The sequence below is a fragment of the Somniosus microcephalus genome, chromosome 5, assembly GCF_052327205.1.
Source record: "Somniosus microcephalus isolate GS21.2 chromosome 5, FLI_Smic_1.0, whole genome shotgun sequence".
Lineage (NCBI taxonomy): Eukaryota > Metazoa > Chordata > Chondrichthyes > Squaliformes > Somniosidae > Somniosus > Somniosus microcephalus.
In genome coordinates, this window is record NC_140991.1 from 216,178,163 (window position 1) to 216,205,767 (window position 27,605).

The 27,605-nt window shown below is 47.1% G+C and overlaps 1 protein-coding gene across 1 annotated transcript in view; it reads left to right on the plus strand.

The window, feature by feature from the left end:
• Positions 1 to 27,605, plus strand: part of spmip4 (sperm microtubule inner protein 4) — a 191,182-nt gene that overhangs the window by 131,484 nt on the left and 32,093 nt on the right. Inside the window, exons 6-8 of the mRNA XM_085988675.1 lie at positions 11,044 to 11,126; positions 12,943 to 13,117; positions 13,464 to 13,555. Of these exons, the coding sequence (XP_085844801.1) occupies positions 11,044 to 11,126; positions 12,943 to 13,117; positions 13,464 to 13,555 (350 nt within the window). The remainder of the gene's footprint in view (positions 1 to 11,043; positions 11,127 to 12,942; positions 13,118 to 13,463; positions 13,556 to 27,605) is intronic.

Consider the following 27,605-nt stretch of genomic DNA (forward strand, 5'->3'; position numbering starts at 1 on the left):
AATAGGGAGGTATTGTTTCAGTTGTACAAGGTATTGGTGAGACCGCACCTGGAATACTGCATACAGTTTTGGTGTCCATACTTAAGAAAAGACATACTTGCTCTCGAGTCAGTACAAAGAAGGTTCACTCGGTTAATCCCCGGGATGAGGGGATGGACATATGAGGAGAGGTTGAGTAGATTGGGACTCTACTCATTGGAGTTCAGAAGAATGAGAGGCGATCTTATTGAAACATATAAGATTGTGAAGGGGTTGGATCGGGTGGATGCGGGGAGGATGTTCCCGATGATGGGTGAAACTAGAACTAGGGGGCATAGTCTTAGAATAAGGGGCTGCTCTTTCAAAACTGAAACACAGCATCGGCGGCAGTTCAAACCGGTGGCAGTGAGTCAGGAGCAGCCTGACTAGAGCGGGCCTTGTGGGAACACAGCATCGGCGGCAGTTCAAACCGGTGGCAGTGAGTCAGGAGCAGCCCGACTGGAGCGGGCCTGTGTGGGAACACAGCATCGGCGGCAGTTCAAACCGGCGGCAGTGAGTCAGGAGCAGCCCGACTAGAGCGGGCCTGTGTGGGAACACAGCATCGGCGGCAGTTACACCAGCGGCAGTGAGTCAGGAGCAGCCCGACCAATTCAACCGCAGGGGAGAGAGGTAAAAAGTAATCAAAGTGTGACATCACCAGGAAGCAGGTAAGTGACTGGTTGGTGAGTATTTGGTTGGTGAGTATATCTCTTTTTTTATATACTTTAACTCTGGTTTATAGTTTCTAAGGTCTCTCTGGTGTAGCAGGGACTGTTGGTAAACCAGTTAACTGTAGTGTAATTAGTGGGATTGATTGATTTAATTTAAATTCAATTAATTAAAGGGTAAGTCATGGCAGGACAGCCGGGCCCCGTGATCTGCTCCTCCTGCGATATGTGGGAACTCAGGGACACTTCCGGTGTCCTTGACAACTACATGTGCAGGAAGTGCATCCAGCTGCAGCTACTGACAGACCGCATTGCGGCGCTGGAGCTGTGATTGGACACATACTGGAGCATTCACGATGCTCAGGACAACGTGAATAGCACATTTATGGAGTTGGACACACCACAGGTAGAGGTTGGACATGAAGAAAGGGAATGGGTGACCAACAGGCAGAGTACTAGGCACAGGCAGGTAGTGCAGGGGTCCCCTGTGGCCATCCCCCTCTCCAACAGATACACCACTTTGAGTACTGTTGGGGGGGATGGCTTATCAGAGGAAGGCAGCAGCAGCCAACTTCCTGGCACCAGGGGTGGCTCTGCTGCACAGAATGGGAGAAAAAAGAGGGGTAGAGCTATAGTAATAGGGGATTCAATTGTAAGGGGAATAGATAGGTGTTTCTGCGGCCGCAAACGAGATTCCAGGATGGTGTGTTGCCTCCCTGGTGCAAGGGTTAAGGGTGTCTCCGAGCGACTCCAGAACATCTTGGAAGGGGAGGGTGAAGAGCCAGTTGTCGTGGTGCATATAGGCACCAACGATATAGGTAAAAAGCGGGATGAGGTCCTAAAAGCGGAGTATAGGGAGTTAGGAGATAAATTAAAAAACAGGACCTCAAAGGTAGTAATCTCAGGATTGCTACCAGTGCCACGTGCTAGTCAGAGTAGAAATAGAAGGATACTTCAGATGAATACGTGGCTAGAGGAATGGTGCCAGGGGGAGGGATTCAGGTTCCTGGGACATTGGAACCGGTTCTGGGGGAGGTGGGACCAGTTCAAACCGGACGGTCTGCACCTGGGCAGGGCTGGAACCAATGTCCTAGGGGGAGTGTTTGCTAGTGCTGTGGGGGAGGGTTTTTATTACGTCCGTGAATGATTGAGACACGGACAGCAGGAGTTGAACAAAACAGGTCTTTACTGATGGAAGTCAATAGTGAAACTGAAAACAACAGTGGCTCCCTCGCGCCTTTTATACAGGGGTGGTCACTGCCGGTACTGCAGTCTGAGACCAGTTATTCTCTTAAAGGTAGATACACAACAATTCCTCCCCTTTTAGATAAACAGTACATAACATTCATTTAACAACTAAATGATAACTAATTACAATCACAATTACGGTTGCTAGATACATTGGTTAAGTTTAAGCAATTATAAGTTCAGTCTTTGAGGAGGCTTCCTGATTCTGTCTGGATAACGCCTCTTTGGGGTATCAGGTTCTTCTGGCAATGTTGAGTCGGGATCAATGTCGTTGTTTGGTTCATCTGCTTCCAATATTACCGGTTCTGCGGTAGCTGCAATTGGAACGTCGATTTCATTACCAGGTGTATCAGATCGTGGTGTGGAGTTGACGTTTTCCAGTGACTCTAGAATCTGGTCAGCATGGCATCTTACAATGCTCTCCCCAACGTCCACGGTATACATGAGAGGTCCTTGCCGTGTACAAATCGTTCCTGGCTGCCATTTCTCAGTGCGGTAGTCCCGGGCCAAAACTGGTTGACCTATCTTAAAACTCCTGGTCGGCCTTTCATTCATATTCTGAAACTGCCTGTTCTCCACATCTCTTTGGACGTTTGGCTTAACCAAATCCAAGCGGCATCGTAGTCTTCGATTGAAGAACATCATGGCTGGAGTTTGGTTGGTAACCGCATGTGTCGCAAACAAGAAGTTGTCCACCTTGTGTTGTAGGGGTATATCTTCATTACACATTGCCTTGATAGCCTTCTTGAATGTTTGGACAAACCTCTCGGCCAATCCATTAGTGGCTGGATGATATGGGGCAGATGTGTAATGCTTAACACCATTGTTCTTTAAGAACCTCCGGAAATCTTCAGACACAAACTGTGGTCCATTGTCAGAGCAAATCTGTTCAGGCAGCCCATTCCTGGTGAATATGGTTTGTAAAACTGTGATAGTTTTTTTCGTGGTGGTTGAGGACGTTTTTATTACCTCTGGCCACTTTGAATGCACATCCACCGCAATTAAAAACATCGAGTCCATGAAGAGACCAGCAAAATCAATGTGCACCCTTTGCCATGGAGATGAGGGCCACTCCCATGGATGCAGAGGAGCTTGTGGTGGGGCGTTTTGGACCTTCTGGCATCCTGCACAGCGCTTGGTCATCTCTTCGATTTCTCTATCGATTCCCGGCCACCACACAAACGCTCTGGCTAAGCTCTTCATTTTTACCCCACCCAGATGACCCTCATGAAGCTCATTGAGCACTCTATCCGTCAACTTAGGTGGAATTACTACTCTGGATCCACACATCAAGGTTCCTCTGCACACTGACAGCTGTTCTCTTCTCGGCGAGCATGCTGGCAGCAGTGGTTCGCCATGTGCTGGCCATCCCTTCACCGTTAAATCATAGACCCGTGATAGTGTCGGGTCATTCCGTGTTTCCTTTTCTATGTTTGCATTCATCACAGGGAGACATTCGACTATGGTTGAGTGGAATAACTCCATTGGATCCACTGCAAGGTCTTCTTCTTTGACCGTCGGCAACGGTAGGCGTGACAATCCATCAGCATTTCCATGCTGTTTAGTTCCTTTGTACTCGATGTCATATTGGTGTGCCCCTAGGAAAAGGGACCACCTCTGCAGCCGTTGTGCTGTCATTATCGGTACGCCCTTCTGAGGGTTGAAAATGGAGACAAGAGGTTGATGATTGGTTAGTAGAGTAAATTTTTGACCGTGCAGGTAGTGATTGAACTTCTTCACCCCCCACACTAGGCTGAGGGCCTCTCTGTCAATCTGGGCGTAGTTACGCTCGACAGTGATACAGCCAGTCTTCAGCATCTTGCAAATCTAAAATGGTGCCTCCCGCGCTTTGCCTTCTTCCCCGATTTAACAAAATGGTGCCTCCCGCGCTTTGCCTTCTTCCCCGCTGTTGTTAGTGCTGCTTTCTGCGGTTCCCGTTGCAACCTGCAGCTCCTCGCGGTTTCTTGCGCGTTTAATATTTCTTTTTTATTATTTTCCCGTCATGGAACAACCCTGTGGGACTCTTGCCTCCCTCTTCGCGGGTCTATGTGCAGCCCGGCTTCGTAGCACCGGCCGTGCCCTGTGTGCTCCACCCTCTCTCTCTCTTCTTCCCAACAATGCTGCTCGGCCCAATTGCAAACCACCCGCTCGAGTTCGCGACCGCCACAGCCCAGGAAGGATTAGTGCACTACCTGCCACCAGCCCGATTAGCTGAAGCACCGTCGACAGGAACCAGGCCCCGCTTCCGACAGCTTCTCCAGCAATCTTCAACTCCGCAACACAGGGGTGAATGCCCACGGTCGATGCCCGTTTCTACTGCCTCTTACTTTCTTTTCTTTCTGGCCTTGACCTCTGCTCACTTCGCTGTAGGAATGGATCCCAGGAGGTGGTGCAGACTGTAGGTAGGTTCGTATCTGCTCGTCGCCAGTATTACGTCCGTGAATGATTGAGACACGGACAGCAGGAGTTGAACAAAACAGGTCTTTACTGATGGAAGTCAATAGTGAAACTGAAAACAACAGAGGCTCCCTAGCGCCTTTTATACAGGGGTGGTCACTGCCGGTACTGCAGTCTGAGACCAGTTATTCTCTTAAAGGTACATACACAACAGGTTTAAACTAAAATGGCAGGGGGTTGGGTACCTGAGCAGGGAGACAGAGGAAAGGGAAACAAGGATAAAAGCAAAAGATAGGAAGGAGAAAAACAAAAGTGGCAGTCAGAGAAATCAACAGTTTAAATCAAACATGGCCACAGTAAATAATAATTCTAATAGGTCTAAGAGCGTTAAAAAAACAAGCCTGAAGGCTTTGTGTCTTAATGCAAGGAGCATTTGTAATAAGGTGGATGAATTGGCTGCGCAAATAGAAGTAAACAAATACGATTTGGTTGGGATTACGGAAACGTGGCTCAAGGAAGGCCAGGACTGGGAACTCAACATCCAGGGGTATTCAATATTCAGGAAAGATAGGCAAAAAGGAAAGGGAGGTGGGGTAGCATTACTGTTTAAAGAAGGGATTAACACAATTGTAATGAAGGGTATTAGCTCTGATGAGGTGGAATCTGTATAGGTAGAATTGAGAAATACTAAGGGGAAAAAAACGTTAGTGGGAGTGGTTTATAGACCTCCAAACAGTAAGGCGGAGGTTGGGGATGGCATTCAAAGAGAAATTAAAGAAGCGTGCAATAAGGGCACAGCAGTCATCATGGGTGACTTTAATCTACATATAGATTGGGCCAACCAAATGAGTAACAATACTGTGGAGGAGGAATTCCTGGAGTGTTTACGGGATGGTTTCCTGGACCAATATGTCGAGGAACCAACCAGAGATCAGGCCATCTTAGACTGGGTATTATGTAACGAGAAAGGATTAATTAGCAATCTTGTTGTAAGAGGCCCCTTGGGTCGGAGCGATCATAATATGATCGAATTCTTCATTAAGATGGAGAATGAAGTAGTTGACTCGGAGACTAGGGTCCTCAATTTAAATAAAGGAAACTATGATGGTCTGAGGAGCGAGTTGGGTAGGATTGATTGGGGAATGGCACTCAAAGGGTTGACGGTGGATAGGCAATGGCAAACATTCAAAGACCGAATGGATGAACTACAGAATTTGTTCATCCCAGTTTGGCATAAAAATAAAACAAAAATGGTGACCCAACCGTGGCTAACAAGGGAAATTAGGGATAGCATAAGGTCCAAGGAGAGGGCATATAAATTGGCCAGAAAAAGCAATAACCCTGAGGATTGGGAGCAGTTTAGGATTCAACAAAGGAGGACAAAGGGATTAATTAAGAAAGGGAAAATAGAATATGAGAGTAAGCTTGCAGAGAACATAAAAACTGACTGTAAAAGCTTTTATAGATATGTGAAGAGAAAAAGATTGGTGAAGTCAAGCGTAGGTCCCTTGCAGTCAGAATCGGGGGAATTTATAATGGGGAACAAAGAAATGGCAGACCAACTAAATACATATTTTGGTTCTGTCTTCACAAAGGAGGACACAAATAACCTCCCAGAGATGCCAGGGAATATAGGGTGTGATGAAAGGATGGAACTGAAAGAAATCAGTATTTGCAAGGAAATGGTGTTAGGAAAATTGATGGGACTGAAGGCCGATAAATCCCCAGGGCCTGATAATCTACATCCCAGGGTGCTTAAGGAAGTGGCCCTAGAAATAGTAGATGCATTGCTGGTCATCTTCCAGAACTCAATAGACTCTGGAACGGTACCCATGGATTGGCGGATAGCTAATGTTACCCCACTATTCAAAAAAGGTGGTAGAGAAAAGGCGGGGAATTATAGACCGGTAAGCTTGACATCGGTAGTGGGGAAAATGCTAGAGTCCATTATAAAAGATGTAATAGCAGAGCACTTGGAAAGCAGTGACTGGATCGGACAAAGTCAACATGGATTTACAAAAGGTAAATCATGCTTGACTAATCTACTGGAATTTTTTGAGGATGTAACTGGTAAAATAGATAAGGGAGAACCAGTGGATGTGGTGTATTTGGACTTTCAGAAGGCTTTCGATAAGGTCCCGCATAAGAGATTAGCGTGCAAAATTAAGGCACATGGGATTGGGGGCAAGGTATTGACTTGGATAGAGAACTGGTTGGCGGACAGAAAGCAAAGAGTTGGAATAAACGGGTCATTTTCCGAGTGGCAGGCAGTGACTAGTGGGGTACTGCAAGGATCGGTCCTAGGACCCCAGCTGTTCACAATATATATTAATGATCTGGACGAGGGAATTGGATATAATATCTCCAAATTTGCAGACGACACAAAGCTGGGGGGGAGGGTATGCTGTGAGGAGGATGTCGTGAAACTCCAGCACGATTTGGACTGGTTGGGTGATTGGGCAGAAACATGGCAAATGCACTATAATGTGGATAAATGTGAGGTTATCCACTTTGGTGGCAAAAACAGGAAGGCAGATTATTATTTGAATGGTAATAGTTTGGGAGGAGGGGAAGTGCAAAGAGACCTGGGTGTTCTTGTACACCAGTCGCTGAAGGTAAGCATGCAGGTGCAGCAGGCGGTTAAGAAGGCAAATGGTATGTTGGCCTTCGTAGCAAGAGGGTTCGAGTACAAGAACAAGGATGTCTTGCTACAGTTGTACAGGGCCTTGGTGAGACCACACCTTGAGTATTGTGTGCAGTTTTGGTCGCCTTACCTGAGGAAGGACGTTCTTGCCATGGAAGGAGTGCAGCGAAGATTCACCAGGCTGATACCTGAGATGGCAGGAATGACGTATGAGGAGAGATTGGGTCGATTGGGCTTATACTCACTGGAGTTTAGAAGATTGAGAGGGGATCTCATCAAAACCTATAAAATTCTGTCAGGCCTGGACAGACTAGATGCAGGGCGGATGTTTCTGATGGCCGGGGAGTCCAGAACCAGGGGTCATAATCTAAGGATAAGGGGTAAGCCATTTAGGACTGAAATGAGGAGGAATTTCTTCACCCAGAGAGTGGTGAACCTGTGGAATTCTCTGCCACAGAGGGCGGTGGAGGCCAGTTCATTAAGTATATTCAAGAAAGAGTTGGATATATTTCTTAAGGCTAAAGGGATCAAGGGATATGGGGAGAAGGCAGGGACCGGGTACTGAATTTGGATGATCAGCCATGATCTCATTGAATGGCGGAGCAGGCTCGAAGGGCCAAATGGCCTACTCCTGCTCCTATCTTCTATGTATCTATGTATCTATGAGATGAGGAGGAACTACTTCACTCAGGGGGTGGTAGGTCCATGGAATATGCTGCCCCAAAAAGCTGTAGAAGCTACATCATTACATAAATTTAAAACAGAAATAGACAGTTTCCTACAAGTAAAGGGAATTAAGGGTTATGGGGAGCGGGCAGGAATTTGGACATGAGTCTAGGTTCGGATCGGTCATGGCCCTGTGGGTAGCGGAGCGGGCCCAGGGGCCATGTAGCCTGATCCTGCTCCTATTTCGTGTGTCTAATTCTGTTAGATTCAGGAGATGGTTCAGTGATAGTAGATTGGCAGTTAGGATCAGATCAGCCATGATCTTATTGAATGGCGGAGCAGGCTCGAGGGGCTGATTGGCCTACTCCTGCTCCTACTTCTTATGTTCTTATGTTCTTATTAATAGTAAACGTGAAATAGGTTAAAGGCACTGTTTTTTGACATGTACTTGGGCCATCTACCTGGTATGTGGCACTGTAAGGTATCCTTAGCTGGGCAACTCCCCCAAGATACGTTATCTACTTCTGCATCTTCTCCCAGGCTCTACAGCTACTGTGCACACCATTTCCTACCAGGTATGTTGCACTGCTGTACTCTGGCGTGGGTGCTGATTGTGAGTGAGAGCATTGTCCATGGTGCATTAGTTCTGACACTCATGCATTGGGACTGGAAAATCCACCCCACTATCCAGGGTTTTGAGGAACAATTCACAATTCTGTCTCAGGAAAAGCATTGTTGGCATTGGTGCTGCAGGTTGTTATTGGTACTGGGCATCAGTATTGGTGCTGTACTGTACGTTGGTATTGTGTTTCATTTCAGCTGTATGCACCAGGTTTATAACAATGCTGCAAAGGACCAGGAACTCAATCTGTGTTTGGTTTCTATTCTGCACCTTCTGTTGCTCAACTCTTCTCTCCTAGCTGATGGTCTGCTTTATCTGCCCCTCCCAGTCTGCATCCTCCTGTTTTTCCCACCCAGACATAACTCCCCAGTGCTCAGGCTGCAGCTCTATCCATGCAGAGGTAGTCCCTCCCCACAAAGTGCTTCAGAGCACCAAAACAGTGGAATGTGGAAGACTGAGCAGGCCAAAACTGGAGGGAAAGGCTCAGTGTTCTGGAAGCTGAAGGAGTAAGGACTGAGCAGGCCCAAGGCTCTGTGAGTGAGATCGCTGGAGATCAACTACAGTAGTTGTTACTATACATGCTAATACACTTAACATACTTGATCTACATATTTTCTGAGTACTTGTACGCAATGAGGTACTTTGCTGTGTCTGAGAACTCAGAAAACTTACCCTTATATATACTCTTTTTCTTTTTAAAAAAAAGTCAGCCTTGGCTCAGTGGTAACACTCTCGCCGCTGAGTCAGAAGATTATGCTAAGCCCCATTCCAGAGTCTTGAGCAGATAATCTAGGTTGATACTTCAATGTCTGCATTGTCAAAAATGCTGTGTTTCAAATGAGACGTTAAACCAAGGCCCTGTCTTCCCTCTTGGATTGACATAAAAGATTTCATAGCCTTTTCGAAGAAGGGCAGGTATGTTCTCCAGGTATCCCTCAAACAACACCACTAAAACAGATTGTCTGATCATTTATCTCCCTGTTGTTTATGCGTTTCCCTACATTACAACAATGACTACACTTCAAAAGTACTTACAGGAAACTTTGGTTTATCCGGAGGTTATATGTCCGGAATACTCGATCTAACGGCAAAAATCAGGAGCTGTTTTCTATAAGTTTTTTTAGTTCTCGTTGCTTTTTTTTCCCAGTCAGGCACTGCAAGGTCTGTAGCTATAGCAACAGTTTCAGATAGAGACGCTTGCAGCTGCAGCCGACTGTTTAGAAGCTGTTGCTAAGCAACAGTGTTTGTTGTCCGATACGGAGATGAAAACCTCCGTATGCTTCAACATTAACTTTGTATGCCCGGCAGTTCTGATAGATCGGCAACAGCTCGGTCCCGTCGGTGCTGGATATCACAAAGTTTCCTGTAATTGGCTGTGAAGCACTTTGGGACTTTGAGGTTGTGAAGGGCACTATATGTACACAAGTTATCTTTCTTTTATACTCCTTAATATATAATAATTTGATACTATAGAAAAGATTGTTCTCTTCTTTAGCAGGTGCTTCTGGAGGCTGCTGTCACCTCTGTTGGTGTCCAGAAGCACCCGCCTGAATGTGTGAGGGTGAATTCAAGTTAAGCAATAATGACGGAGCGACATCATACATTATGCTTTCCGTTATTATTGCTCTGGCAACACTGAACACTAACAAAGCTTGTATACAACAGCATCGCTAGGGCCGGAGGAGACCATTCAGAAATGAAACGGCTCACCACAATGAGTGTAATCAGTTGTGAGGTGATTGATGCACACTTCCCCCAACTGGCAGATTTTGCCCAGATGCTTAGAGGCCACAAATGTTCTTCTGCCAGGATGGCTGCTAGCTTCTTTAAGCTGCTGCAGGGCCTCACACTCCTCCAACAGCAGCGATGTTCTGCTTAACCCCACTGCCTGCCGAGAATTCTGCCTTACTGCAGGCAGTAAACTTTCCTGGAAGTCTGCCAAAAACATTTCAATGAAGCTGATGCCAGGAACTGCACTGGAGTTGGCAGTGCAATAGTCTGGAGTCGGCAGTGCAATAGTCTGGAGTCGGCAGTGCAACAGTCTGGAGTCAGCAGTGCAACAGTCTGGAGTCGGCAGTGCAATAGGATGGAGACGGCAGTGCAACAGTCTGGAGTCGAACAGACTGGAGTCGGCAGTGCAACAGACTGGAGTCGGCAGTGCAATAGTCTGGAGTCGGCAGTGCAATAGGATGGAGACGGCAGTGCAACAGTCTGGAGTCGAACAGACTGGAGTCGGCAGTGCAACAGACTGGAGTCGGCAGTGCAATAGTCTGGAGTCGGCAGTGCAATAGTCTGGAGTCGGCAGTGCAATAGTCAAGCAGGTGCAAAGCCTTCCCTCTGCCAACTTAATGCTAGTTCTTCTAACTACAGGGAGAATCTAGGCTTATAACAGCCTCAATCAGAGAGGCCACAAGGATAGTTGGTGCCTGTTTAGGAAATTGAATGAACATTATTTCAGTATAAGGTGCTCTTAAAAGGCTGATGTTAAGTCAAATTGTTGGCCAGAGTAGTACACGGCAAATGGCTGTGCTGTGCCTAAAACGGGTAACTGTTCTATTCCCAGCACTTACATCCTCTTCCTTAATAAGCACAAAAATGTTATTAAAATAGTTTTTTTTTAAAAAGGTTGAGTCATGAAAGCATCATTGGGTTGGATAACTTACTGATCCCAATTGATTGTCAAAATAAGTCCTGATGACGAGACTGCCTTTTTAATTATATAGTTTGGTTTTATAAATAGCCATGGAATTAACTCCAAATTCTTTGCTGCCAAATCTCAGGATCTCCATATAGACTTGAAACCCAGGAAGTATCCACTCAGGCTAAAGGTTTACATTGGCCAGGACAAGAAGGATATTTTCATGTAAGTGCACCTGCTCTAAGAAGACTCAAAGAGTATATATTTTCTAAAAATAAAAAAATATTTTATAAATATGCTCCAAGTTAATGGTGGCCTATTTTAATACCAGTTAAACCACAATGTACTTAAATAGGTATTTCTTGGTTTTACATTGTGATAAACTTACTCCCACCAAGTTATCCCAATTACTAGGCCTCTACTATAATTATTCTCCAGCTACAAGCTTATTGATCCAACCAGTATTCCTCAAATCTTCAAGGAGCATCCAAGAGAAGATTTCAACTCTCCTCATGCTTTGATAAGATCATCTATCTATCTATCTTCTCTTCTATTATATATATAAAAGGATTGATCTGTCTGTCTGTCTGTCTGTCCTTCGGTGTGTCTGTCCGGCTATACACTCGAAAGTTATAGAGTGTACCAACACGTGCGTTACGTCCAAAGAAAGCTTACCATTCCAGGACGGTCGTAAGCATATTTACTTTTCGGTCGGACAAAAATTGTTTGCGCGTTATGCAAAAAACCTTCAAAATTCCACTCATTATCCGCTCATTAGCACTGATTGACTGACGTCAAGGTCGACCAATCCTGTGCCGTCATGATTGACCAATCCTACAGTTCAGTCACCTGATGGTTGACCAATTGCTGCGTCTGTGGGCGGGACTAATGATTTTCAACTCAGGCATCGGGCAGCCATTGCTTCAACTACTTCCAGCTCAAAATCTGCTAATCCAGCTTCGAAAAAGTTAGTATCTCTTTTAAAAATAACATAAGATTTACCAAAAATGTTTTATACGTACTTTCACTTTCATCTTTGAAGGTATTAAAAGGTAGAAATGTTGCCCGGCAGCAGATTCACAGAGGGACAGAGAGACAGGGCCGAAAGCCTCGGACTCGATTTAAACCACCCGGCCCAAAACAGCCCTGGCATCGCCGGGCTCCCCCAGCTAGTTGGATATAAATGAATGAGGAAGGCCACTTAAGCCCATCCTAGATCATCCATCCAGAGAAATGTATAGTTATACTGTCATAAAAGCCAGATCTTTCTCAAATAATCACAAAGTTTTCCCCTCCAACATTCAACCCTAAAGTCCAGTCAATAAGTTGGTAACTTTGAAGAGGAAATTTCTGACATGAGTCCTAGCCGACACTACCAGTGACCCCCTCTACCTGGCCTGGTTTAATGCTATGTTTGGTCAGTTTTATTTGGTGATTAGTTTGGCATTCTGCTTCACTTTCTTGATTGCTGCTCTGCAGTGCCTGTACATGTAAGCACCAAGTCTACTAACACCCAGTTCTTTTTTCAACTTCACACTTAGCTATTTCAACCCACTTTCTCTTCCAGTATGTAATACCTTACATTTACTTGTAAGTATCTTGTCACAGTTTTAGATTTGAATGTTGTGTCATGACTAAACATAACTTTCAGCCATTGTACATCTGAGAAAGCAACAGCAATGAGAATTTTTAAACAAGTCTTTTTCAATCTCACATATTGCACTTGCTCTGAACCCACACAAAATGAAAGAATACCAAAATGATCAAAGTCGACTGATTGGGCAATCAGTTATAAAATGGTCAAGTATTCTAATTTAAAAAAAAATACACTTTCAAAAGAACAAGTACTAAATTAAATTATACTTTTAAGTTATGAGAGCTATAGCATTCATCTTTGTACACTCGTACTTGGAACCCGTAAAAAGTACCAAGCTCTTCTAAGGGAAGTACAAAGTCAATGTAACACCTCATCTTACTGTTTGTTTCCGATTCTGGATCTCTTTTAATACAGCTTTGTGGCCTCTCTATTCTTTCATTGCAGTATCCTAAATCAGCTACAGAACAAAAACAAATATTCTATCCCACGCCACCGAAGACTATCGCCCCCAACAGATCACAGCGAACCATAGAAAATGCCCTTTCTGAGAGAACTGCTAATATACTGAAAAACATACAGAAATCACATTGGCTAAGCACATACAAGAGGGACTTCACAGGTAGGTTAAAATCCCAATTGAAAGATTATTTCATTTGAAAGTAACTGCAACAAATGGAGTTTCATCATTGCTATATTTGACGACCAACTTAAGGCATTTTCTACACAAATGAGGGACCTTAAACTAATATCAACTAATGATTCTGAGGAAACGTACACATATGAAATGTTATAACTTGCCCTTTTCTTTTTAGAGTTGCTGGCTAAGCTGCATTTAATTTCCAGCATTGGCAGTCTTTTATCTTTATTTTAATCAGCTAATTATTTATAAGCTACAGACTTCAAGATTTCTATGGACTAGGCATTCACTGTTTCACTGACTCTTTTATTTATATATTTATAATTAGGCAGAGGACCAATGAATCCCCTTCTGTTAGATGATTACTATGGCAAAAAGATAGCAAAGCTGACAGGAAAATACAGCTACTTCTCAGAGCTGGTGAGTAACATGCTAAATTCAGGGAATGGTCATTAAGATACATGAGCGTTATCTAACAACAATTGACACCAACCAAAGAAGGAGTCATTAGGACAGATGGCCAAAAAGCTTGGTCAAAGAGTTAGGTTTTATAGAGGGTCTTAAAGGAGGAGAGAGACGTGAAGAGGCGGAGAGGTTTAGGGAGGCAATTCCAGAGGTTAGGGCTTCGGCGGCTGAAGGCACGGCTGCCAGTAGTGGAGTAAAGGAAGTGGGGGAATGACAAGAGGCTAAAGTTGCAAGAACCCAGAGTTCACAGAGGGTTATAGGGCTGGAGGAGGTTACAGAGATAGGGAGGGGCAAGGCCAGCGAGGGATTTGCACGTGAGAATGAGAATTTTTAAATTGAGGCATTTGGAGACCGGAGCCAATGTAGGTCAGCGAACACAGGGGTGATGGGTGAATGGGATTTGGTGCAAGTTAGGATATGGGCAGCAGAGTTTTGGGTGAGCTCAAGTTTATGGAGGGTGGAAGGTGGGAGGCTGGCCACAAGATCTTTGAAATAGTTGAGTCTGGAGTTAACAAAATCATGGATGAGGGTTTCAGCAGCAGGTGGGCTGAGGCAGAGGCAAAGACAGGCGATTGTGTACGTGCATGTACACCTGAGCATTGTAATCAAAATGTTACACCAAGTATGCAGTTGCAAGCTACTCATAAAAATGTCTGTTGGCCAAACTAACAACATCAAAGGCCAGGAAAGACCATTGAAGTGGACAGTATGAGTGGATTTAAAACTCAATTAAATGTATTTCTGGTGAAAGAAGGGATTGAAGAATATGATGAGAAGGTAGGTAAATAAAGGTAAGAGCCCTGAAATTCCTGGTGGGCTGCTGTGCCACCTGGAGCACAGCAGGGCAGGATCCACCCAACGACCAACCCCAACACTGACACTGCCATAAATCTAAGGGTCGGCAAATTTAGGTAATTCGAGCAGATGCACATGCCATTTTAGCATAACTGGGGCCATCCCAGTGGGAGGGGAGGAATATCACTGAAGCACATTGCTGCACCATCCCGAAGCCAGCTAAGCCAGGCAAAGCAACAAGAAGAAAGGCTGAAAGGCCCAAGGTTTAGATTTGCCAACTTCCCAGTGCCAATTGGTCACTCTGCGATCAATTGCCGCATGGGTATTAACTTTTAAAGATCTTCTGTGCCCACTTCCACCAGGATTTAATCCTGACACACACTGTACTCTGCAGACATATGGTGGCAACTCTGGCAGGATTCAGGCCGGTTGGCATCACCCCACCAGACCATTCTCTTCTGTTGTCATCACAAGAAGCACCTCTGCATGAACTGAGAGACCTGGGGGTACATGTGCACAAAATCATTGAAGGTGGCAGGGCAGGTTGAGAAAGAGGTTAAAAATGCATATGGGATCCTGGACTTCATGAAAATCCAGCCCTGTGCCTCTATTTATCGGGCCGTTGAGGCGGGATTGGAGGCGTGTGGGGGGTTAAAATTGCAAAAACTGGCGGGCAGGCCCAACCCCGCCTCCATCCCGCCTCCAAGCAATTTTAATTAAATTGTATCTACTGGTCCCGTCTCCGTCCCGCCTCCAAAAGGCGGGATAGGCCGTTAAGGCCCTTAACAAGCACTAAATTGCCTCTATAATGCCATTTTGATAGGCCTTTGTGATTTTAACCCTTTTCCCACATGAAGCACGCCTGTTCTGAAACACGACGGTGAAACCTGGCGGTAGCACAATTGGATTGCTGACTATCAGCTGCAGCTCAACCATTAAATAGTAGGTTTGATCAGCCATCATTTGCAGGTGGCAGGACTTTGTTGTCTCCGGTCTGGGGGAACTTTTAGAAGGCATAACCACAGCTGTGGAAGTTTGGAGCCTGACCACCATCTCCAGTGTGACCTCCTGGGAAACCCCTCTCGCCACCTTCACTGAGCACTTCCTCAACTGAGGCATATACCAGAAGCATGGGAGCCATTTATTTCCTTCCCTTCTGGACATCAGATGAGGACGAAGACCAGCCGCGGCACCAGCAGAACAATGAACAACAGCAGCACCAACAGCAGCAGCACCAACAGGAGCGCCAAGCTGCTGCTCACCCACCTGAAGCTGCGCAGGCCAGAAGGGGCCAGCGCATGGAAGCCCGTCGGCGTAGGAGATACCCCCCAAACAGGGTCTACAGACACAGGGTCAGCTACCTCAACATGTCTGAGCAGCAGTGCCAAAGGCGGCTCTGACTTTTGTGAGAGGTAGTGGGTGACATCTGCGCAATGCTGCAACAAGACCTGGAGCCCAGAGGACCAGGTGGACAACCCTTACCAGTGGCCGTCAAAGTCACCACCGCACTCAACTTTTTTGCCTCGGGCTCATTCCAGGGATCAGCAGCAGACATCAGCGGCATCTCCCAGGCGGCCGCACACACTTGCATCACGCAGTTAACCGATGCCCTCTTTGCCATCGTGCACAATCACATCCATTTCATCAAGGATCAAGCATGTGTCACAGCGCATGCAGTTGGATTAGTTAATCTGGCAGGCTTTCCAAGGGTGCAGGGCGTCGTTGACTGCACACATGTGGTCGTTAAGGCACCCCATCGCAATCCAGGTATTTTTGTCAACCGCAAGGGCTTCCACTCGCTCAACGTTCAGCTGGTGTGTGACCACAAGAAGGAAATTTTGCATGTTTGTGCCAAGTAAACTGGCAGTTGCCATGACTCCTTCATACTGCGCCAGTCTAGTGTGCCTCCGCTATTCAGTCCGCCAGACCAACTTAACAGATGGCTACTTGAAGACAAGGGCTATCCCCTCAAGACCTGGCTATTGACGCCGTTGAGGAGCCCATCCAACGAAGCTGAGGAGAGCTACAACTCCAGCCACATGTCCACCAGAGCCATAATCGAGCAAACCATCACTTCAGATGCCTGGATAGATCAGGTGGAGCCCTGCAGTACTCAGCAGCCAGGGTCTCCAGAATTGTCGTGGTTTGCTGTGCACTTCACAACATGGCACAGTGTCGTGGCTTGCAGATTCCTGAGGACCAAGTGGCTCGTCACATATCCTCCTCAGATGAGGAGGAGGAGAGCGAAAATGAACATCTTGCAGAGGCCCACCAACCAGCGGCAGCAGTACGCGAGAACATTGCTGCTCAGGATGCAAGGAATGCACTCATCTTGGCCAGATTTGCTTAGCCTAGCCAATCAAGCACTTTTGCCTCGCAGCTTCTTACCTGAGCATCGACAATGGCCAAGAACCAACCGATTCCTAGCAATTTGACCACCATACTGACAATTGCAAGTAATCCTAAGCCCTCAATGTGGAAGTCCTATTCACGAAATGACACACGCCACAACTACAGCAGTAGCCATCAGATTTTTTATTTACAGTAATCATCTAATAGCTTTTTAACATAAAACATCAAATTTCACCCAAGTGACTACCCTTGTGACTATTTGTGCAGTATCTTTCTCTTACGCGTGCTCCTACATGGTGCTTCCCCTGTGGCTTCAGCAGATGTGGAGGCCCCTTGCTCACTTTCTTGCTGCTCCTGTCTCGACACCTTTGGCGGGCATCCTCTGGGGTTGCGAACCTGTGAGGGCTCGCCAACAGTCTGCTGCTCCTGCGGCTGTGCAGGGGTTGAGACGCCGATCTCAGTTGGGTGTGGACACTTGTGGGGCTCTGACCGAGGGCTCTGCAGTGGCATGGAAGTGTGAGCGCTTGGAGAGGAGCCCCCACTTCCTTGATGTCTGCCACCAACTTCCCTCTCATGGGTCAGGTCCCCCTCAGCGCTTGCAAGTGGCTTGAGAGCACCTTGCTGCACATCAGGGGGGCCATGGGGACCCGTATCTGCACTGGCAGTCCTACTCAGAAGGACTTCCATGAAGGTCTGGTTTCTCTGTTCAATAGATGACCATCACTCCTCCAGAGATGTCATTCTACTCAGAACACTCACCATGTTTTCTGCACCCTGGCGACATCACCTCCATGGAGGTTGCCATATCTTTCCATGGTGATGCGTTCATGCACCAATGACTCCACAAAGGCTCTGCTCATGTTCGCAATGGACTCCTCCATTCGTGCCACACTCGCAGCGACCCTGGAGACAAAACCTGCCAGAGACTCCTGCATCTGTTCCTGGAGTTCCAGCACCGCTGATCTTATGGATGGACCCAGAGGCAGAAGGTCGACATGCAGCTGAGCCGAGCTGGCAGAGTCCTGCGCCCTCCGACTAGGACTCTCCACTGCTGTCCCTGTCTCCACAATCTGCTGATGCTCACTTGTGAGCTGTGATACACCAGGTGACAACACTACTCTATCTCGCGATGTTCCCTCCGCGGTGTGAGTGTCTGCGCTGGTGCTGGGTGCGGTGAAATCTGCTGATGCTGCGCCCTCCGAGGTTGCAGCTTCCTCTGAGGAGTCTTGAGGCTTATGCTCTTCCTCCTGGATAGTGGGGACGGGTGCTTGCGATGGTCCTGTGGGGGAGTAAAGGAAAGAGTCAGAGATGTGAGACCAAGGTTACATGCACATTGCATATTGCAGATGATCATAAGTCCATCTGTTAGAGCTTCAGAATCATTATCAGCGACTCATGCAATGTCATTGAGAGAGATGGAAAACTATTCTGTCACCAGCTTGCTGTGATGCGTCCGTCTGTCCGTCCCCCACTTGGGAATCTTCCTCCACTCCCACGATCTCCAGGACCGCCTCCTCCCAGGTGGTGAGCTGGGCTACTGAGGGTGGCCCTCCTCCTGTCCTCACTCTTTCTCTCTTATTGTGAGCTCTCTTTTCCTGCAATGAGGGAGACAAGTGGAGTTTGAGTGAGAATGAAGGAGTGAGTGTAGAGAATCCATAGCATAGATGCTTAGAAGGAGACAAAGATGGAGTGAGGTGGCAAGACCAAGGGCCCTCCCTGTGTGTTGTAAGTTGTAATTGCATCACTGTGATAGGGAGTGTGAAGACTGCATAGTCGAATAGTTAGGTGAATGTGACCATAGAGAGAGAGGGAATGGGTAAGGGTGCATGGATGTCAGTGTCAAGTGGGATGTGGAGGAAGAGATTGCTAAAGCTAAGTGCTGGTGAGGAGAGGCAATGGGGATCAGATTGAGTGTGATGGGAAATTCATACTCACTTTTCCAGTGCGCAGAAGGTCATAAAATCTCTTCCTGCATTGAATCCAGGTTCTGCGGGTTACTGCTAATGAGTTGACCTCCTCTGCCACCTGGATCCACACAGCATTGGTTTGCTGGGGAGGCTTCTTCCTCCCTGAAGAAGGGAAGAGCTCCTCTTTATTTGCTCTTGCTACCTCTACTAAAGCCTGCAGGGCAACGTCATCAAAGCAGGGTGCAGACCTAGGTCTCTGGCTGGCCATTCTTCCTGCAGGTGCCTCTAACATGCAAGGGCAAAAGCTTGGCAGTCTGCTGAAGAACCAAGGCTTGTTGCAGACCTTAAATGCAGCAGCAATGATGACGTCATCGGAGGCGACTTTCAGACTGGAAAAACTCATTGGCCATGGGTTCCCACACGTTGGAACTCAATTGGCCAATTAAGTTAAAATGGCATCATTTTCCCACATCGATTTAGATTCGGGTGGCTAACACGGAATGCGGATTACACGACCCAAGCCCGCCCCAGTATCAAAATCCAGCCCATAGAGTACAAAAGCAAGGAAATTATGATGAACCTTTACAAAACACTGGGCTGGATTTTTCAATGGGGGCGCGTTGGGGGCGGGACTGCTGCTTGTCGGGTTTCAGTCCCGCTCCCAATGGCGTCCAGCCAACCCACGCTATTTTCCCTTGATTGACCTTGTTAAGCCCACATATGATGTTTCATCCGTCGAGAATTTTTGACAGATGAATTGTCAGCGTTTGACAGCTTTGAGAAGCTGTCAAACACTGACAATCTATGTTCTAAGGTGAGCCCTTGCACACAGGCTTACCAAAACCTCTTTCCTCAGCTGAAATCAGATGGCTGCTGCATCTCTGTCGTTGAGATGAGGCACCTCCGGATCCTCAAGGGTTGAAGCCTGCAGGAAGAAGCAAAGGTAAGGAAACTTTTTCTAACACTTTACACTCACTACTCATATTTACCTTTCCACACTTGCACCCATCACTCACCTCTACAGCGGACTTTTCGATCCCTCTTACCCCCGCAGACCCACTGCTCACCTCGCTTACCCTGGCGAGGTTCACAGCTGTTGGGAGGCCCGCACTTGTGTGGGTAAAATGGGGATAAGCCTCTTAACTGCCTGTTAGCTACTTGTTAACAGGCAGTTAATTGGCTCTAATCCCCTTCCCGCCTCGAGGAGACAGGTGCCTGCGCGAGTCGGGGACCCACCTCCTGGGAAGATGGCACGGAGGCGGGTTGGGAGCGGGTTTGGTACCCGCTCTCAGTTTCTGCCATTTTCCCGGCAGCCCCACCTCCATACCCGCCTCCCCAGGGCTGGGAAAATTCCCCCCAAAGGTTCGGCCTCAACTGGAGTATTGTGCCAATTCTGGGCACCGCCCTTTAGGAAGGATGTGAAGACCTTAGAGAGGGTGCAGAAAAGATTTACAAGAATGGCTCCAGCGATGAGGGATTTCAGTTACGTGGATTGACTGGAGAAGCTGGGGTTGTTCTCTTTAGAGCAGAGAAGGTTGAGAGGAGATTTGATAGAGGTGTGCAAAATCATGAGGGGTCTAGACAGAGTAGATAGAGAGAAACTGTTCCCATTGGCAGAAGGGTCGAGAACCAGAAGACCCAGATTTAAGGTGATTAGCAGAAGAACCAAAGGCGACATGAGGAAAAACCTTTTTACGCAGCGATTGGTTAGGATCTGGAATGCACTGCCTGAGAGGGTGGTAGAGGCAGACTCAATTACAGCTTTCAAAAAGGAATTGGATAAGTAGCTGAAGGCAAAAAAAAAGTCAGGGCTACAGGGAAAGGGCGGGGGAATGGGACTAGCTGAAGTGCTCTTGCAGAGAGCTGGCATGGGCTCGACGGGCCGAATGGCCTCCTTCTATGCTGTAACAATTCTATGATTCTATTCACCAGCCCCCACTTCCTGTGGAGATTCAGCAGAACCCAGTCCCACCCCAAATTCTCCTTCTCCCTCCCCCACCACCCTGATTGCACAAAAATCACAGTCCCAAATCTGAGGAATTTCTGTCAAAAAGGATTATCTTCATAGGCCGAATGGCCGTTTCCTGTTTTGAACCATTCTTATGTTCTTATTTGAGCTTTCAGTAAATGACATGGTTGTGGTGTATGTAACCTGTTCCACCTTAAGAGAACTACCTTAAGAGATGTACTACTTTCTCTTGGCTGCTGTATACTGTAATACCGGTGGTGACCACACCAGTATATAAGTGTTGTGTAGGGATTTGCTGGGCAGTTCAGCCCTGACCTCCGAATAGTAAAGACCTGTTAAAGTTATTCTTGTGGTCTGTGTCCAGTGATTTATAATAAGCATAACTGGGACACACAGACTTAACAGTGGCGACGAGTCCGATCTTACCCTGCGGCAGTTTTACATCCAAGGCAGCTTCGTCCTCAGAACGGGCGTCGAGAAGAGGCATCCGCCCTCATCATCCTGCTGAGCACCATCGCACGGGAGGCATCGAGAACCCGGGTTAAAAAGAAAAATTCTGACCACGAAGCCCTCCATAAGCGACAGGCAGTGATCATCCCTTCTACCACGGTGGTGGGTAAGCCGATCAGCGACACGAGCAGAAAGTCGGCCGCGTTGACTGTGGAGTGGGGGAGGGAAAACGGAGGAAAAAGGGTGGAGAACTCGACCACGGCCGGTGAAAAGGGCCGGGCTGCAATCGAGGCCGAGAGGCGCAGCGACTGGGACAGCTTAAGGCACGAGAGCCGCGGAGAACTCAAACGCAGCCAGTGTAAAGGACCAGGCTGCATGCGGGGCTGAGAGGCGCAACAGCAGGGGAAGCGTGAATGCCCACGGGAACCGCGGGGGAGTAAAAGCAGCGTCGGGGAATTGAGAACCGCTGGGGAGGCGAGAACGGCAGCAGCACGGCAATCGCCATTGCAGCCAGCGGGGGAAGAAGGCAAACGTGGGAATCCGCCATTGTAGTCGGCGGGGGAAGAAGACGAGCCCGGGAAAGACCGCCAAGCGCGGGAAGCCACCATTTTAGTAGGCGGGGGAAGAAGACAAGCGCGGGAAGCCGCCATTTTGAGAAAAGGAAAAATTTAAAAACTTGCAAGGATGCCTAAACATGGGAACATTAATACCTTTGATAGCGATATCGAAGATTGGACCACGTATGTAGAACGCATGGAAGTTTATTGTAAAGCAAATAAGGTACCAGATGATGAGAAAGCACTAACCTTATTAAGCTCAATGGGTGCGAAGACATACGGGCTATTGAAGCACCTTCTGTCACCAGATAAACCGGCGGATCAGACTTTCGCGAATATTGTTACTGTCCTGAAAAATCATTTAAACTCCACGCCGCTGATGATAGCGGAACGATTTAAATTTTACAGAAGAACGCAGCTGAAAGACGAAAGCAACGCTGAATTTTTAATTGAACTGCGTAAGCTATCAAAGTACTGTCAATTTGGAACAGGACTAGCAGATGCGCTGAGAGATAAATTTGTGTGTGGATTGTTAAAAGAAGGAACACAAAAGCGACTGCTTGAGGAGAATGATCTTACGCTTGATAAAGCTGTCACTATTGCAGCATCGCACGAAGCCGCAGCGAGAGGCACTGCGGAAATGCAGCTACGGTCACCGGAACTCAGCACCAATCAAATGGTCTTGGGTACAGTAAAATGTTATCATTGTGGAAAGACAACGCACGATCAGAACCAGTGCTGGTTCAAAAAATCAGGAATGCAGAAAATGTGGCAGGCTTGGTCACATTGCTAAAGTATGCCGGTCAGGAAAGAAGACCAGCAACAAAAAGTCACCGCAGGAAAAGTACAGAAAGGTACACAAGGTGACAGAGAACAGTTCGAACGAGCAGAAGTCAAATTCAGACTCCAGCAGTAATGAACTGGGTAGTCTAAGAGTACACAATGTTGGTAATGAAGCAGACCTCCAAACAATCTGGGTCACACTTCAGATAGTAGGAGTCCAAGTGAAGATGGAATTGGACACTGGATCGGCATTGACGGTCATGAATAAGCAAGATTACAAAAGGTTATTCCCACATATTCCCCTACGGGATACGGAGATTGTATTGAAAACATACACGGGGCAAAGAGTATACCCCATCGGGAAGATAGAGGTAAAGGTGGTCCACAAGGGCAAAGAAAGCCGAGGAATGGACTTATATGTGCTACCTGAGGGAGGTCCACCACTACTGGGACGGGAGTGGATTAGGAAAATAAATATGGACTGGCATTCCTTAAAAGCACTAACGGTAGATTCCGGTAAAAAAGATGTCAAACCTAAACGATTGTCCAGAATATTGGACGATGCTAAAGAGGTGTTCCAACAGGGACTGGGAACACTGAGAGGAATTACGGCAAACATCAAGGTTGAAGAACATGCAAACCCGAAATTTTTCAAAGCTAGACCGGTACCTTATGCGATACGACCTGCTGTGGAAGCTGAGCTGGAAGGGCTAGAACGTTCAGGAGTACTGTCTAAGGTAGACTGGAGTGAGTGGGCCACGCCCATTGTCCCCGTCATGAAGCGTTCATCGAGCAACAAGCCGGGGGAACCGGGGAAGGTTCGCATCTGTGGAGATTTCAAGATCACTGTTAATCCGGTGCTTCACACGGTGCAGTATCCGCTTCCGCGGATTGAGGATATCTTCGCTTCGTTGTCTGGCGGGAAACACTTCACCAAGATAGACCTGGCGCAGGCGTACTTGCAGATGGAAGTTGAGGAAGAGTCACGCCAGTATCTCACGATCAACACGCATAGAGGCTTGTACCGGTATAATAGACTGGTTTTTGGAGTGGCATCGGCTCCAGCAATTTGGCAGAGGGCCATGGAGCAGGTATTACAGGGAATTCCAGGCACACAATGTTACCTGGATGATATTCTGATTACAGGAGATGATGACGAGGAACACCTTGCAAATTTGGAACTGGTGCTCACCAGATTGAAAGAATATGGACTTCGAGTTAATCGCCAGAAATGTGAGTTCTTTCAGAAGCGGATCTCATACTGTGGTCATGTCATTGACCAGGAGGGGCTTCATAAGTCTCCTGACAAGATCGAAGCTGTTGTGAAGGCTCCCGCTCCGGATAATGTATCCCAGTTGAGGTCGTTCCTAGGGTTGATTAACTATTACCATAAGTTTCTGCCAAATTTATCCACGGTGCTGCACCCGCTGAACGCTCTTTTGCAGAAGGGAGTACCATGGAAGTGGAGCGAGGACTGTAAGAGGGCCTTTCGCAAAAGCAAGGCATTGATCACCTCAGGAAGTGTTGGCTCACTTCAACCCAACGCTGCCTATTCGTTTGGCTTGTGATGCTTCTCCATATGGTATTGGGGCAGTACTCTCACACAAGTTGCCAAATGGCCTGGAGAGGCCAGTTGCGTTCGCATCAGATCATTGACCTCCGCTGAGCGCAACTATGCTCAGATAGATAGGGAGGCTCTCAGCCTTGTGTGGGGAGTAAAGAAGTTTAATCATTACCTGCAGGGCCAAAAGTTTACGCTTCTGACAGACCACCAGCCGTTGGTATCCATTTTTAACCCTAAGAAGGGTGTTTCGGTGATGACAGCACAGAGACTCCAGAGATGGTCCCTTTTCCTAGGGGCACATCAATATCAGATCGAATTCAAAGGTACAAAGCAGCATGGTAATGCTGATGGGCTGTCGCGCCTGCCACTACCTACAGAGGAGGAGGCACCAACGGTTGACCCTGTTGAGTTATTTCACTCGACCATCATCGAATGTTTACCAGTCACCAATGCAAGTATTGAAAGAGAAACCAGGAACGACCCGACACTGTCCCAGGTCTATGAAGTGACAGTGAAGGGATGGCCAGCACATGGTGATCCACTGTTACCGGCATTCTCAGCAAGACGAGAACAGCTGTCCGTCTGTCAAGGAACATTGATGTATGGAACAAGGGTGATTATTCCTCCTAAGTTAAGAGAGAGAGTTCTAAAGGAACTGCATGAAGGTCATCTGGGGGGAGTCAAGATGAAAAGCCTTGCTAGGGCTTATGTGTGGTGGCCGGGTATCGACCAACAGATAGAGGATCTGACGAAAAGCTGCTCAGGGTGCCAAAAAGTGCAAAATGCACCTCCGATTGCACCGCTGCATCCATGGGAATGGCCTTCAACCCCATGGCAACGTGTACATATTGACTTTGCTGGTCCATTCATGGACTCCATGTTTTTAATTGCGGTGGACGCACATTCTAAATGGCCAGAAGTGATTAAGATGACTACCACTACCTCGGAAAAGATGATCGCGGTGCTAAGAACGATATTTGCAAGAAATGGATTGCCAGAACAAATATGTTCAGACAACGGACCGCAGTTCATGTCAGAAGAATTCCAGAAATTCATGAAGAAGAATGGGGTGAAACATTATACCTCTGCCCCATATCATCCGGCTACAAACGGGTTGGCCGAGAGATTTGTACAAACGTTCAAAAAAGCAATAAAGGCCATGAGCGAAGATCAGATTCCACGACAACACAAAGTGGACAAATTCCTACTGGCATATCGAAACGCCACTCATGCAGTGACAAACCAAAGTCCTGCCATGATGTTCTATAACAGGAGGTTGCGGTCCAGGTTGGACTTGTTAAAACCAAATGTGCGGAGGGAAGTTGAAAACAAACAGTTCCAGCATATAAATAACAAGACCACTCGGAGTTTCGAAATAGGACAACCAGTGTTAGCTCGGGACTATAAAAACGAGAAATGGCAATCTGGAACAATTCGGGCCAGACAAGGACCCCTGATGTACACGGTAGATATTGGTGAAAATGTAATACGGCGTCATGCTGACCAACTGGTAGAATCGAGAACAAGGGTCGAACCCATGGTTACGGCAGAGACAACCGTGGAAGAAGTTAGTGAACCTGAAGCATCTACCTCAGAAGTGAATGTACCTGATGATGATGTCCAATCCATAAGAGACCAACTAGATGAGTCACCCCAGCAACGAGAATCAGAGACCCCTGAAAGGCGTTATCCAACTCGAATCAGGAGGCCTCCTCAGAGACTGAATCTTTGAACTGTTTTGTATGAAGTTGTATATATATATGTTATTATGTTATGTTAAATGGGGATATAACTGTTAAGCTAAAAAGGGAGGATTGTGGTGTATGTAACCTGTTCCACCTTAAGAGAACTACCTTAAGAGATGTACTACTTTCTCTTGGCTGCTGTATACTGTAATACCGGTGGTGACCAAAACGGTATATAAGTGTTGTGTAGGGATTTGCTGGGCAGTTCAGCCCTGACCTCCGAATAGTAAAGACCTGTTAAAGTTATTCTTGTGGTCTGTGTCCAGTGATTTATAATAAGCATAACTGAGACACACAGACTTAACAATGGTCACATTCTGCTGCGTAAAGTTTTTTGTTTGCCTTCAAGTAAGAATAAATGAATTGCCTGAACAACTAGAACAATTAACATTTATATAGCCCCTTTAATGTAACAAACTTCCCAATGTGCTTCACAGTTCAGTGCTCAGGAGACCACTGAGCACAACATTGGTAAAGTCTAGTCTAGAGAGGGCAAAGAGGTAAATAAGGGTTTTGGGGCAGTGGGAGTAAGATTGAGATGGAGATGGGTGATATTTTGGACTTGGAAATAGACATCTCATCCAAAGACAGTACCTCTGACAGTGCAGCACTCCCCCAGTATTGGACTGGAATGTCAGCCTACATTTTTGTGCTCAAGTGAACCCAGAACCTTCTGACTCAGAGGCGAGAGTGCTAACCCATATTTCACCCACCATAAACTTGAGCTCATCCCAAACTCTGCTGCCCATATCCTAACTCGCACCAAGTCCCATTCGCCCATCACCCCTGTGCTTGCTGTCCTATATTGGCTCCTGGTCTGGCAATGCCTCGATTTCAAAATTCTCATCTTTGTGTGCAAATCCTTCCATGGCTTCACCCTCCCTATCTCTGTAACCTCCTCCAGACCTACAACCCTCTGAGATCTCTGCACTCTTCCAATTGTGACCTCTTGTGCATCCCCAATTTTCATCACTCCACCATTGGCTGCCGTGCCTTCAGCTGCCTAGGCCCTATGCTCTGGAATTGGCTCCTTAAACCTCTGCCCCTGTACACCTCTCTCCTTCTTTAAGTCACTCCTTAAAACCTTTGACCAAGCTTTTTGGTCACTTGTCCTAATATCTCTTTAAGTGGCTCGGTGTCAAATTTTGTCTGAAAACGCTCCTGCGACGCGCCTTGGGATGTTTTTACTATGTTAGAGGTGCCATATAAATGCAAGCTGTTCTTGTTGTTGTATGATGCAGGGTTTGAAGCTAAACTCAGGGTCAAGCAGGACCATGAATACTTCCATTGTACCCAAATCAAAATGGTTAAAATCAAATCATTCTTCTAGGTTACAGTTACCTGCACTAGTTTAATGGAGTATGAGGATGGCTCTTGGCTGAATCTTAAGCTTCCATTTTATAAGTGGCAAAACTATCTGCACCCCAAGCTTGGTTTTACTCTCCATTTATCCCAAGATTGAGTAAACTTCAATTTGTGCCCAGTTGTTTTATGCTGTCTCCTGGCTTTTAAAAAATCTTGGGGGGGAAATTGGTACTTTTAGCGCCCCGAAAAAGTTAGCGCCCCCGTGCCCGAAATTGAATGGTAGCACCCCAAGCAGGAGGCGGGGCTCTACTGGAAGTGCTCCCCCTTCCTCTTGGGGCGCTCCCATTGAATATCGCGGTGCTACGTGCAGCAGTGCCACGCACATCAGCACATAGCATCACGGCACTACAGGCCTCCCTCCCCTGAATAAAGGGAAGGGGCCTAGCGCAGTGCGCACCGGGGCCCTGCTGGACCACCGGGGAGCGGGGTGCCGGCAAAAGAGCCCAGCACTAGGAGTGCCGAGCTGACCGATCGCTGCCGGCACCCCGCAGGAAGAGACGAGAGGCCCCCAAAAAAAT